Source organism: Nicotiana sylvestris, chromosome 7 (genome assembly GCF_000393655.2).
Source record: "Nicotiana sylvestris chromosome 7, ASM39365v2, whole genome shotgun sequence".
NCBI lineage: Eukaryota > Viridiplantae > Streptophyta > Magnoliopsida > Solanales > Solanaceae > Nicotiana > Nicotiana sylvestris.
In genome coordinates this window covers 78,880,783-78,895,614 of record NC_091063.1, presented here as the reverse complement: position 1 = coordinate 78,895,614, position 14,832 = coordinate 78,880,783, and the positions used below count along the sequence as shown (strand labels likewise).

At 36.1% G+C, this 14,832-nt stretch overlaps 1 protein-coding gene across 1 annotated transcript; it reads right to left on the bottom strand.

The window, feature by feature from the left end:
• Positions 1–11,147: 11,147 nt before the first annotated feature.
• Positions 11,148–12,100, bottom strand: LOC104227458 (protein translation factor SUI1 homolog). The gene is made up of 2 exons (XM_009779702.2): positions 11,965–12,100; positions 11,148–11,702 (listed from the first exon to the last, which is right to left on the bottom strand). Exon 2 carries the CDS (start codon positions 11,635–11,637, stop codon positions 11,299–11,301), a length of 339 nt encoding a protein of 112 aa, XP_009778004.1. The 5' UTR covers positions 11,638–11,702; positions 11,965–12,100; the 3' UTR covers positions 11,148–11,298.
• Between the last annotated feature and the right edge of the window lie 2,732 nt (positions 12,101–14,832).

The window sequence follows — 14,832 nt, the reverse complement described above, 5'->3', positions numbered from 1 at the left end:
TCAGAGACAATGTTGTATTTATTTCTTTCAGACCTTTATTTATAGTGTTCTTAGACCGTCTGTGAAACTGTGACACCAGTTCTGGGTAGTCGAGATTCAAACAGTTGTATTGGATTCATGTTCTGATAGCTTATTGATTTTCTTTCTTCCGCTTATGTTAAATTCCGCTGTTTAAATGTTATTACTTCGAAATTTTTAATGAATATAAAATGGATAAAAAGGTAAATTGTGCAAATAATTGGTTTGCCTAGCTCGTATTAGTAGGCTCCATCACGACTCCCGAGGGTGGGAAATCCGGGTTGTGACACATCACGACACTTATGGTGTAATTTTGGGTCGTGACAGGCAGTTAATAATGAATATGGATGATAGCATCTTAATGAAATTAAGTCTCTGTTATATATCTTAATCATATAGACCTATTCAGACCCATTAAATGGTTGTGAAGTAAAAAAACACACTTAATGATTATGTTGGATGATTTCGACCGGGGATTTAAATAGCTATACCCTAGCCTTTCTTATTATCGTTACTTGGCTGATGGGTTAGGGAAAAAAGCTAGCTAGAAGTAATCTCTTCTTTCTCAGTGAAAGCTAAATGCCCTGGTATAATAGGAGTGTGGTGCGTGCTCTCATTATTCTGTAGATGCGCTCCTGGTAAGGGAAGCCAGAATTTTTGATGTAGATCGATCAATCTCGCCACGTTCAAATTATCGCCCCACAATAGCAAGGGTTATTCAACTATGACTGGATTCGGTAGCAGAGGAGAGCAGGAAAGAGATAACAACGGTTATTTTAATTGAATGCCAACCCTGTTGGGCTTTAGTATAGCTTAATTTTAAGCTTGGTGTAGCTTAAAAAGGGTGAATGGGAAATGGATGGAAAATGAAATATTTGAGTTTCCCTCCTTGGCAAAGGGACATTGTCCCATATTGGAGGAAGAAAATACTTCTGATGGGTGTATATACAATTGCTCTTCTTCTAGCTCTTAAAGAGTTAATAAGAAGGCAAGCCTCACACCGTCGTCATCGTCGCTCGCTCAGCTCGGCTTCGAATTCGAATTTAGTCAAAGATCGATTAATTGATTAATCTTTTTGGACAAAATTCCTTTCAAAATTTTATTAATTAACGAAAATTCAATTCGGAATAATCCATGGCCCGCGACCCGGTCCAGTCTGTTTTCTTTTTTGGATTATTTTAAATCCGTTTTTTAATTTTCCCCCCAATATTCCCACCTATTCCAACAGCTATGGTTGTTCTAAAAGGTTGCAAACCTTTTCAAAAACAGTATCAAATGGAGTATAAATATGCTTTGAATCCCAGAATTTCTACTTACTAAAATTTTCTAATTATTTTCTTCTTCTTCTTCTTCTTCTTCTTCTTCTGCACAATATTTTCCAGTGTGTTTTACAACCATTGAGTGGTTCTCCGTTTACCAGAGTTTTTGGTACCAATACGCTGGTGAGTTAAATCATTCTATTCTGAGAGGATATGTTCCAGTACTTCGGGTACTTGAGGGGAATAATTCCCTTAAGGACACACTATGTATTCAGTGGGCCCGATTTATTCCTATATTTATTTTCCAGACTTTGTTTTGTCATTCTGGTTCTACTAACTTTCTGTTTCTATTTTTCAGAAAGTTTACTATTTTATTATTTATTATAGCAATGCAGTTTTAATAATAATCTTAAGGAAATTACTTTATTGTATTATGTATTCTGTTTGTGGAGATTAAAACCTGTGTGATTTTCTACTCCTTCTGAATTTTACTATTCTGATTTGAAGATATAAAAACTTTATCAGAGTATTGAAATTCAGAAAACGATTTGAAGAACATAAAAATTTCATCGTTTTCTGTGAAACAATATATAAAAACTTTAGTTTTTATTTATTATATGTATTGTTTATTGTTAATTATAGTATTATTTACTGTTCTAATTTTGCTATTAATTGAACTCTTCTGTTGTTGACAATGAGAAATGGCAATTGATAACGTAAATCCTTCTATGACTGTTGCTGCAATGATAATAGCCTCGTCAAGCCGCACTACTTTTCCACCGGCCGAGAAATCGGGGAAATTTTCTGGAGCCAACTTCAAAGGATAGCAGCAAAGGGTGTTCTTCTAGCTTACCATACTTGGTAGGCAGAAATTCACCAGTGAAGAACCTCTAGTGCCTGCTGCAGACATGCCGGACAATGAGAAATTCAATGATTGTTGAGGCATGGAAAAAGGCAGATTTTCTTTGCAAAAGCTATATCGTAAGCACTTTATAGGATGACTTGTACAATGTGTACAGTGCGATAAAATATTTCAAAAGAATTATGGGACGTACTTGAAAACAAGTACAAGACTGAAGATGCTTGCTTGAAGAAGTTCATGGTTGCCAAGTTTCTAGAATATAAAATGATAGAGAGCAAAACTGTTGGAACCCAAGTTCGGAAGCTTCAACTTATTTTTCATGACCTTATTGCTGAAGGTACAGTCATGGTGAAAAATTGCCTCCTTCATGGAGAGATTTCAAGAACTATCTTAAGCACAAGCGCAAAGAAATGAAGTTGGAAGATCTTGTGATTCGTCTCAAGATTGAGGAGGACAACAAAACAACCGAGAAGAAGTCTCATGGAAATTCAACGATCATGGGAGATAATATCATTGAGGAGACTGCTCCAAAAAATAAGAAGAGGAAGAGGTCTTCTGGACAAACTAAGGAGCAGAACAAAAAGAAATTCAAGAGAAGCTGCTACAATTGTGGAAAAGTTGGTCACAAAGCCCTTGATTGTCGTCTCCCAAAAAAGGATAAGAAGAAGGGACAAGCCAACATAGTGGAGAAGAATGATGACATTGATGATCTGTGTGCAATGCTTTCGAAATGCAACCTAGTTGGAAATCCGAAGGAGTGGTGGATTGACTCTGGGGCCACTCGACATGTTTGTGCTGTCAAAGAAGCATTTACGACTTGCTCTACTGCTGGTCCTGAAGAAGAGATTTCCATGGGAAATAATGCAACAGCCAAGATTGAAGGTTATGGGAAGATATTCCTGAAGATGACTTCCGGCAAGGTGTTAACGCTTAACAATGTTCTTCATATTCCTACAATTAGGAAGACTTTAGTTTCTACTTCTTTACTTGTGAAGAATGGATTCAAATGTGTATTTGTTTATGATAAAGTTGTTGTAAGCAAGAATGAAATGTATGTTGGAAAAGACTACCTTGCAGAGGGCCTTTTCAAACTCAATGTAATGGTTGTTGACAGTATGAATAAAATTTCATCTTCTTATTTATTGGAGTCAAATTATTTATGGCATATTCGTTTAGGACATGTCACTTATAAAACCTTGCGGAAGTTAATTAATTTAGAAGTATTGCCTAAATTCGAGTGTAATAAATTGGAATGTCAAATATGTGTTGAATCAAAGTTTGTAAAACATAAGTCTGTTGAAAGGAATCAAATCCTTTAGACTTAATTCATATTGTCATTTGTGATATGAAGTCGACACCATCTCAAGGTGGGAAAATGTATTTTATTACTTTTATTGATGATTGCACTCGATATTGTTATGTTTATTTACTTAATAGTAATGATGAAGCAATTGAAGTATTTAAGAAAAAGAAGAATGAAGTGGAGAATCAATTGAATAAAAAGATCAAAATGATTAGAAGTGATAGGGTGGAGAATATGAATCTCCGTTTGCAGAAATATGTTCGAAATATAGAATTATCCATCAAAATACAGTACCTTACACATCTCAATCCAATGGAATTGCGGAAAAAAAAAATTGGACATTAAAGGAAATGATGAATTCTTTATTAATACTGGATTACCGCAGAGTTTGTGAGGGGAAGTTATCCTTACATCTAACTGAATACTTAATAGAGTACCCCACAACAAAACACAATCTATTCCATATGAAAAATGGAAAGAAAGAAAACCCAACTTGAGATATTTCAAAGTGTGGGGGTGTCTAGCAAACGTACAAGTTCCTTTACCTAAAAGGGTTAAAATCGGACCAAAAACTGTAGATTGCGTTTTCATTGGATATGCCACAAACAGTAAAGCATGTCGATTTTTAGTCCATAAATCCGATAATCCCGAGATTCATGTTAATACGGTAATGGAATCAGATAATACTGAATTCTTTGAAAGCATTTATCCGTATAAAACTGAATGTGAGTCGTTAAGTGAAAGACCAAAACAACCTCGGGAAGAACCAAAGGAAAATACTCTAAGTGTAGAAGATCTAAGGCGTAGCAAACGTCAAAGAACATCTACTTCCTTTGGACCAGATTTTGTGACATTCTTACTTGAAAATGAGCCTCAAACTTTTAAAGCAACTATGTCGTCTTCTAATTTAGCGTTTTGAAAAGATGCAGTCAATAGTGAGATTCAATCAATTTTGGGTAACCATACATGGGAATTGGTTGATCTTCCTCCAGGAAATAAGCCTTTAGGTTTGAAATAGATCTTTAAACGGAAAATGAAAGTTGATGGCACTATTGACCAATATAAGGCAAGATTTGTTATCAAATGTTATACACAAAAAGGAAGGCCTTGATTACTTTGACACTTACTCGCCAGTAAAGATGATAACATTTATTAGGGTGTTAGTGGCTGTGATGACCCAAAAGGTCATCACTTGTTTTAGAAATAAATTCTGCATTCCGAGACCTTATAAACCTCTTTCAGCATAACCTCAATTCGCGTGCACAATCCGGGCGCATAGCCGGAAAGCCATTATGTGAAAATCGGTAAAAAATGATGAATTTTGACTTTAAAATAAATATAAGTTGACTTCGGTCAATATTTTGGGTAAACAAACTCGGACCCATGATTTAACGGTCCCGGAGGGTCCGTAGGAAAATATGGGACTTGGGCGTATGCCCAGAATCGAATTCCGAGGTCCCAAGCCCGAGAAATAAATTTTTTAAAGAAAATTGTTTTCTGGAAAATTTTATGAGTTTTGGAAATGAAATGTGTTTAAAATTTGATGGTATCGGGCCCGTATTCTAGTTCCGGAGCCCGGTACAAGTCTTAAATGTGGTTTAAGTGGAGTCTATGAAATTTGGTAAGAAACGGACTTGAAATGACGCGAATCGGACCGTATTTGAGAAAATTGGAAAAAAATTAAAGTTCTTAAGTGATTTCATAATTTTGATGCTAAATTCATAGTTGTTGATGTTATTTTGGCAATTTGATTGCACGAGTAAGTCTGTAGGGTGTTTTTGAGGTAGTGTACCTGTTTGTTTTGGAGCCCCGAGGGCTCGGGTGAGTTTCGGATAGGCGTCAGAGTGTTTTTGGACTTAGAAAAATCTGGTTTTCTGTTGTTTGCTGGTGTCCAGTTCTTTTGTACTATGCGATCGCATAGTGTAATTTCAGGGGACCCTATTTTGTGTTATGCGATCGCATAGCTACTTCCGCGATCGCGTAGAGTAAATTCTGGGGGGTTACCAGTTGCTTTATGCGATTGCATTGCTTTTCCCGCTATGGGAAGGGAACCATTTTCCCTCTATGCGATCGCACTCCCTAGTCCGCGATCGCAGTGCCCAATCCCCCTTAACCTATGCGATCGCATACCCTTGTTCGCGATCGTAGAGACCAATTTTGTCCAGTCATCTAAACAGTAACAGAACACATACGGGATTTAACTCAAAACTCATAACTTCTTCTTCCAAACTCCAAATTGGGCGATTTTTGAAAGGGAACTTCACCACAAATTCATAGGTATGTAATATTAGACTCATTTTCTTCAATTTTCATTAACACCTATTAGATTTCTAGGCCCAAATCATGTTCTTAAGGGTAGAAAATTAGGGATTTGGGTAGAGTTAGGGCTTTTTGTATAATTGAAATTTAGACCTTGTTTTGGGGTTGGATTTCGAAACTAATTACATATTTGGGCTCGTGGATGAATGGGTGATCGGGTTTCGGTCCGAACCTCGTATTTTAACCAAATGGGCCTGGGGTCGATTTTGGCTTTTTGGGAAGAATGATAGGAAACCTGTGATTGAGCATTGAGTATGAATTCTTTAGTATTTATTGATGTTGTTAAATCAATTTGGACTAGATACGAGTTGTTTGGAGGCGAATTCTAAAGGAAAATCGGTGTTTGAGGCTTGACCGTGAAAGTTTGAGGTAAGTGTTTGGTCTAACCTTAGCTTGAGGGATTAGGAGTTGTGTCCTATTTTCTATGTGTTAATTGTTGAGTACGACGTATAGGCATGGTGACGAGTATCTATACGTTGGTGTCAAGCATGACCGTAAGTCTCAAATTGAAATTGTTGTGTTCTTAACAAGTACTACGAATTCCTAAGTTGTTGATTCTCTGTGTTGAGCACGGATTATGATTATTCTCGTGGAAATTACTTATGATTGAGTATTGGTACTAGTTGAGGAAGTTAGATATTGGAACAAGTTTGGTTATAGCTAATTTTCCCTTGCCGGGACCTATTTACTTATACTGTCAATTCCCTTGCTAGGATAGTGTTGTTTCTTCATTAATCCCTTGTCGGGACCCCCTTTGTGATTGGTGTTGAACTGTAAATTTGGATTGGGTTGCACGCCGCAACAATATTAAATTTGGATTGGGTTGCACGCCGCAACAGTGTTTTTATGATTTGGATCAAGTTGCGCGCCGCAACAATAAACAATAAAGTGCTTATTGGTTGATTACGAGTTCCATATTCTTTTGCTGTGATTTCTAAATTGCCTTTATGCTTTTCTCTTGGATTACTAATGATAAATGATATCCCCCCGTAGCATGTCCCCCTCCCATTTTTACTTGCTTACTTTTGTTTTATTTTCTGTTGTATATTATATAACTGCACAGGTTTATTTGGTAGTCTGATCCTAGCCTCGCCACTACTTCGCCGGGGTTAGGCCAGGCACTTACCAGCACATAGAGTCGGTTGTGCTAATACTACACTCTGCACTGTGTACAGATCCCGGAGCGGCAGCTTTTTGACCATAGCTTTGGGTGGCTGCCTTCAATCCAATCAGAGATTTCGAGGTAGTCCTACAGGCGTCCGCAGGCCTCGACGTTCTCTTCTATCTTTATATTCTGTTTTCATTTACTTCAGAAACAGATTATATCTTTCTTTCCAGACAATTGTATGTAGTATTCGTAGACAGTCCGTGATATTATGACATCGGTTTCGGGTAGAGATGTACTTGGTATTGTCGTACTTGTTTTTGGGCTAAGTTACCAGATTACGTCTTCCGCATGTTTTTAATTATTGTTAATATTTCACTGTTGATCGCATGTTGGTTTAAACTGTTAAAAAGGGCTAAGTAGAAGAGTTAGTGAATCTAAAATACTCGGCTTGCCTAGCTTCCACGAGTAGGCACCATCACGACTCCTGAGGGTGGAAAATCCGGGTCGTGACAGCGGCACTAGTGACCGTGTATGGTCTTGAAATCCATCAAATGGATGTTAAACAACTTTCTTAAATGGATAATTGGAGAAAGATATTTACATGGAACAACTTAAGGGTTTTGTGGTTCCTAGTAAAGAAAAAAAAGTGTGCAAACTTGTTAAGTGGCTTTATGGAATTAAACAAGCACCCAAATAATGGCATGCCAAATTTGACCAAACAATATTAGCAAGTGGGTTTAAAATCAACGAGTGTGACAAATGTATTTACATTAAAAACACTCCATGTCATGAAGTCATTATTTGTTTATATGTTGATGACATGTTGATAATGAGCAAAAGTATGGCAGATATAAATGCTACTAAGCGTATGTTGGCTAACAAATTCGACATGAAAGACTTAGGAACTGCTTACGTGATCTTAGGAATCAGAATTCATAAGATCCACAAGGTCTAGCATTATCACAGTCTCACTACATTGAAAAAGTACTTGACAAATTCAAGTATTTGGATTTCAAGATTGTCAAGACTCCAATTGACGTGAGTTATGCACTTCAAAAGAATGAAGGTGAAAGTGACTCACAACTGAACTATGCAAGAGTATTGGGAAGTTTAATGTATATCATGAATTGTACGCGACCAGATATAGCATGTGCTATTAGCAAACTGAGTCGGTTTACAAGTAATCCCAACCAAATATATTAGATGGCAATGAAACAAGTTTTGGGGTATCTGAAACATACCCAAAATTATGTTTTGCATTATAACAAATATCCCTTCGTTATCGAGGGATATAGTGAAGCAAATTGGATCAATAAATCATCTGAAGTTAAATCCATGAGTGGATATATTTTCACAATCAGGGGTGGAGCAGTGTCTTGGAAATCATCCAAACAAATGTGCATCGCCCATTCTACAATGGAATCTGAATTCATAGCTTTAGATAAGGCCGATGAAGACGTTGAATGGCTCCGGAATTTCTTGGAAGATATTTCATTTTGGCCCAAACCTTTGGCACATATTTGTATACATTATGATAGTCAAGCGGCAATATGCAGGGTAGGGAGTGTTATGTATAACGAAAAATCTCGTCATATACGACGGAGACACAATACCGTTAGACAACTACTCTCTAGTAGTATTATCACGACTGACTACGTAAAGTCAAGAGATAACGTGTCAGATCCACTTACAAAAGGCCTATCTAGAGAGGCAGTTGAAAGATCATCAAACGGAATGGGGTTAAGGTCTAGGACAAGTCATCATTGCGGTAACTCTACCTAGCAGATTGGAGATCCCACGAGCTAGGTTCAAAGAGAATAAACAAAGTTATGAATGAAGGTTCGACATTATCGAACAAATCAACTCATTCTCGTGATGAAGACAATGTTCATAAATCGAGGTAAAACATTAAGGCTTTTTGATGAGTCAATAAAGCTTAAAGCTTTTTAATGATTTGCTAAGTCTGGCAAGATATGACCAGATAGTGTGTCTATAGGATTACACGTTTAGAAATCACATATGTGAGTGTGAAGTGTAAGCCGCTTCAAAGGGAATGAGAGTAAAGGTCCATTCTCTAAGCGCTCATGAAACCAGGAAGTGTTCATGACTGAAACGAACACAGCCGTAAGAACCATAGATGGTTAAGGATTGATTGTGTGACTTATGTTGTCTAGGTATACAACAAAGCTCGACGGTTCAAAGATATTAAATCTACCGATTGACCGAGTATATCCAATATAAGTTCACTACGGAAAGTTTAAAGGAAAACCTACTTATCCAGATACAATAAATTCTTGCATGTAAAACACACACGTGTCCATGCATTCCTTTATTTTATAGTTGTTCCCTATTCATGTGGGGGATTGTTGGGCTTTAATCTTGGTGTAACTTAATTTTAAGCTTGGTGTGACTTAAAGAGGGTGAATGGGAAATGGAGGGAAAATAAAATATTCGAGTTTTTCTCCTTGGCAAAGGGACATTGTCCCATATTGGAGGAAGAAAAGACTTTTGATGGGTATATATACAATTGCTCTTCTTCTAGGTCTTAAAGAGTTAAGAAGAGAGCAAGCCTCACGCCGTCGTCATCATCGCTCGCTCGACTTGGCCTCGACTTCGGCTTCGGCTTTAGATTTGGATTTGGATTTGGTTAGAGATTGCTTGATTAATCTTTTTGGACAAAATTCCTTTCTATAATTTAATTAATTAGCGAAAATTTAATCAGGAATAACCCATGACTCGCGACCGGGTCCGGCCCGTTTTCTTTCCCCGGATTATTTTAAATTCGTTTTCTATTTTTTTTGCAATATTCCCACCTGTTCCAACAGCTATGGCTATTCAGAAAGGTTGCAAACCTTTTTAGAAACAATGTCAAATGAGCTATAAATATGCCTTGAATCCCACAATTTTTACTTACTAAAATTTTCTGATTATCTTCTTCTTCTGCACAATATTTTCCAGTGTATTTTACGATCATTGAGTGGTTCGCGGTTCACTAGAGTTTTTGGTACCAATATGCTGGTGAGTTAAATCGTTCTATCCTGGGAGGATATATTCCAGCACCTCGGGTACTTGAAGGGAATAATTTCCTTAAGGACACACTGTGTATTCAGTGGGCTCGATTTATTCCTTTTTTATTTTCCAGACTTTATTTTGTCGTTCTGGTTCTACTAACTTTCTATTTCTGTTTTTCCAGAAAGTTTACTGTTTTATTGTTTATTACAACAATGCAGTTTTAATAACAAATCAGCATTTCCTAATTCACTTTACCTAATAAAGGGCTACGCGAAATAGGGATTGATGCTTCCACTGCACTACCTTCCTAAGCCTTTACTCCTTTTCCTTTTGCACCTGCCTTGTCGAAGTAGAAGATGTGACATTAGTTCGAAAATAAGTAAGATTCAGACTTTAAAGACAAAGACACTTAATGTTTGAGATCTGAATAATTAAAATTTAGATCTCCATTAAGTGCAAACAAATTAATTATTTCTAATAAAGCCCCAACTTGATGTATTTTTTGAAGTGAGGTCCTCGTTAGATGACATCTAGACCATTTTACCTTGAACTAAACCGCCCCATTACTAATATAGTAACCTGGAACAGTATCGAATACATTATACTATTATGGTATGAATGATCCTATTCATTTCTTCTAGAAGAATATATTTATTTAACATGAATAAACATATAAATTAATGACATTGCGAAGTGATCTAGCAAGGAGTAATAAGTCACTTGTTTGGCGTTTGAAATACAGAATCGCTGCAAGTCGGTACTTTACTATTGCAGTTATTTCCCCCAAGTCATCCTACTCAAGTACTCAGACAACTTCAAGGTGCAAGAATGTATTTTTTTGAGACAACAATAACACAACAATACCATACCAGTAAAATCTTAATGGGATCTGAAAAAAATAGTGTACGGGTAGGAAGTTATTTCCGAGAGATTCTCGGCTCAACAACACAAACAATAATATCATAAAAAAAACAAAACAAAAGATATGTAACAACAAGAAATGTCAGAAAGAAAATATAACAACGAATGGTGAATCGTCTTTTATGCGTTCCATTGTCACTTTTATCTCTGATCGACAGACCTAAGGTCAATGACCTTAAAATTTAAAGGTAAAATTACGGACCCTTGTTTCTCCTTAATTTAAACTTTCGTTACTTTAGCATCATAGCCATTAGCCACTAGCATTTAATCCATCGTGCATTTAGCCAAAAAATAAAAAAATAAAAAAATTACCCAGGCTCTAGAAGAGCATTGCATAATCATCTCTAGATCAAGAAAACTAGATTTATTATTATTATCTGAAAACAAAGCACAACCACCACAATTCAGAAAGAAACCCATGGCAAAAACATGGGCATTAAACCAAATTAAACAACCCCTTACAAATCCAAACAACTAATAATATTCAACAAACTTGTTAAAAACCATGAATCTTGATCTGATCCTTTTTGACAACACCAGCAGTCACAAGAAAATGAGAAACATTCTTTCTCTGATCTCCTTGAAGTTGTATCACTTTGCCAAGTTCCTTATCCTGCACAACATTACCGTTGCAACAGAACTCTTTTTTCAGGTCTTTGAGGATCTTTTCGTAACTGAATTGTTTCCTCAGTCCTTGAACTGTTGTCAAGCTTTTCTTTCCATTCCTTTGTTGAATGCGAATATGAACATACTCTTTGGCTCCAGGGGCACCTGAGTCCTTAGCCTCAGCAAATGGATCAAAAGCAGATGGGATCTGGACGTCGATATCAACCATGTACTTAGCTGGAAGAGAACTTCTCACCCTCCGAAACTAAACCTTCAAATTTGGTCACACAACAACTGCAAAAACAACACCACTTCAATAACCAAACGATCAAAATACCAATAATCCAACAGCAGCCAAAAAAGAAAAATCCGGTATCACAAATAGGGTCATGTGTACGCAGACCCAGATGCTATTTCCGGGAGAGGTGATAGGAAGGTGATTCTACCAGCTAGATGGAATTAGACAAAAAGGGAAAACTGAAGAACAAAAAAGGCAAAAATTACAGAAATAAGGAAGAAAATATTAAAAGTGTAAAAACAGAGGAAAAGAACTAACCTTAAAAGGCTTGATCGAATAGATGAAACGCTGGCTGATGGAGAGGAGAAGAATGCTACCTTATTATTTATAGGCAGGAACTAGAAATTGTGGCGGTGCGTGTGGGGTCATAATATTCCCAGCCACATAATGTTAATTAAAGGTTTAAGTTTGTTAAGTATTAATTATGGTTAATCCTGATTAGAGTGGCTAGAGGTTACATCGGACGGTTGTGATTTATTGTAGATTCGAATATTGTCATATTTAGAAATTAGAGTTTTGGAAAACGCGTAGATACAACGCAGGGAGACATATGCTTGCTTTACGGATACGGCAATCGCTCATGAATTGCGGGGGCCACACAAGTTGGGTCAACATGTATGGGACCCGATTCTTATTCCTATCTGCAAGGAAGAAGAATCGAGACAGATTCCAGATAAATCAGGACAACTTGGGCTCCACTTTGCGTGTTTAGCCTGCTTCACTCCTATCTGATTGCCGATTGGGCTGTAAATTTTTGTGGCCCACCATTTTCTCCTCTTCTTTTACGTTGACTGTGTAACAATATACTAGAGGAATTGCCAAATTATTGGCCATAAATTATTTTAGCTAAGGCTCCTCCAAAAAAAGTGGTATCGTATAGCTAAATTTTAATAAAACTTACTTCCTATTTACATTTCACTTCTCATTTTTTTCGTAAGGGAAATAATGTTATATAGAAACATCATCAACAATTATTCCTCTTGTTTTTTTTTCTTTTTAATTGGATCGAGTTAGGGGTATTAATTGAGCGGGTTCGATTATACGTAATTGAATGAGTTAAAGTGATTTGAGTTGATAAATGCAGCGGACTATAAGTCTATAACGCGTCCAATGTTTGCTTGGACTAAAATGGTTAGGTCAATTCGAGAAACATCGGTCATAATTCAACTCGTCTAATTTAATTTGTTTTAATTTTTTTATAATCTGTTAAATTATAATATCTGACTAATAAGAACTTTTCTTTATTTATCATGATTATTTCAAGCAAATAAAACTCAAAATAAATAATTTTCTAACATTTTAAACAAGTTTTCGTATGGGTCAATTTGGACTACATATGCAGCCTAAATTGATCACAATAGCCACTTTTCAGCTCACGCAATTATAAAATAGTTACTGTCAATGGAGTTTCACCTGTGCAATTTGAAATTTCATAATAATGGTTATTTTTTAATTACAAGGCCTAGAAATGACCAGTTGGCCTTATCTCTGCAATATACACCTAGCTTAGGTGCTTAACCCCACCAAGTCTGAACAAATTGGATGGATTATACTTTTATGGCTAAATAATAAATTCAGGTCGAATGTCCGGAAATAATGGTAAAAATAGCACGATCTAGCCAGTTTTCGGATTGGTCATTCAAAAATAGCCAGTGTTTACCAAGTCAATAAAAAGTAGCAACTATTTTGCTGCAACAGAGACCGGTCCAGCATAATATACTGGAGTTCGGTGCATATGTGTATGAACTTCCAGCATATTATGCTGGACCGGTATACTTTGCTGGTTTATATACTGGAGAGTGGAGCACCGGTGCTCCAAACTCCAGTATATTATGTTGGACCGGTATATTATACTGGAACTCCAGTATGTTATGCTGGAGTATTTTTTCGGATTTTGAACAGTATTTTCGATCAAATTTATCTTTACATGAAAAGTGGCTAAATTTTAATTACTTTTAAAATTGGGCTATTTTTAAACGACTACTTAAACCTGGCTAATTTTGAATTTCTTCCGAAATAATGAGCCTGTTCGGGAAAGAGAGTTCAGAATTACTGTTAAAATTTTAAACTTTACACTTTAAACGTGTTAAAAATTTGAACTTTATTTCATTGATTCGTGTTAAACTTTGAACTTCATTTGATTGGATTTATCCGGAAATTAATGTTTTGGCCAAGTCTACATAAAAATATGAAGTATGAACTCTAATTATGCGTCGATAAGTCTGACACACTTAACCATAAAACTGAGAAGGGTAAAAACCTTTTTATCAATCGAGATCGACCCTTTTCTTAGTTATATAAGATAACAGTTTGAGTGCATTAGTGAGTGGTTACATAGATATTTCTATTTGGATTATCCATGTACAGCTAATGATAGTAAAAGTGGATATTAGATTAATACCAAATATAACAGTTTGTTCCTATGATGAAATAAATGAATGGTAGGTATCCCCTTACGACACAAGTTGTGCATATGTCTTTATTTATCCTAATTAATTTAATCTTCTTAAATGATGATAATTTAAGATATAGGGTGAAATTTGATATTGCAATTTTATCGGGTTTCATCATTAGTAACGCTAATTGAATAATCAGTGTTCAATGAATGGTTTATAAAACAACGTAGCAAGTGAAACTCCACAGGCGAAATTTAGGAAGGATAGTGTGTACGTAGACATTACCCATAATATTTGGTTTATAAAAAAAACTAACAAAAAGCATCGAAAAGCATGTGCAACCGAATGTCGACGATGAATATGTTGTCAAATTCACAACTTTAAACTATTCTAAAAAGGCCAGTCCACTGAAAAATGAGAAAGATATTCTGCAACTAGTTTTATCTTGCGTAATAATTTGATCAAGGCACACAATTAGAAATCATTTATTTAATTCGTGAGAATATAATTGTTTGGATTGTTGTTACATGTTCGTTTCATAATGTATCGTATTGTGTTGGATTGTTGTCACAACCCGAATTTTCTACCCTCGGGAGTCGTGATGAGGACTACTAATGTGAGCTAAGCAAGCCAAACCTTTAATCTAATTACTTCATTAACCAATTATTTCTTTTTAACAAATATAAGACGATAACGTGGTGACAGCGAAAATTCAAATTTAAGCGGAAGA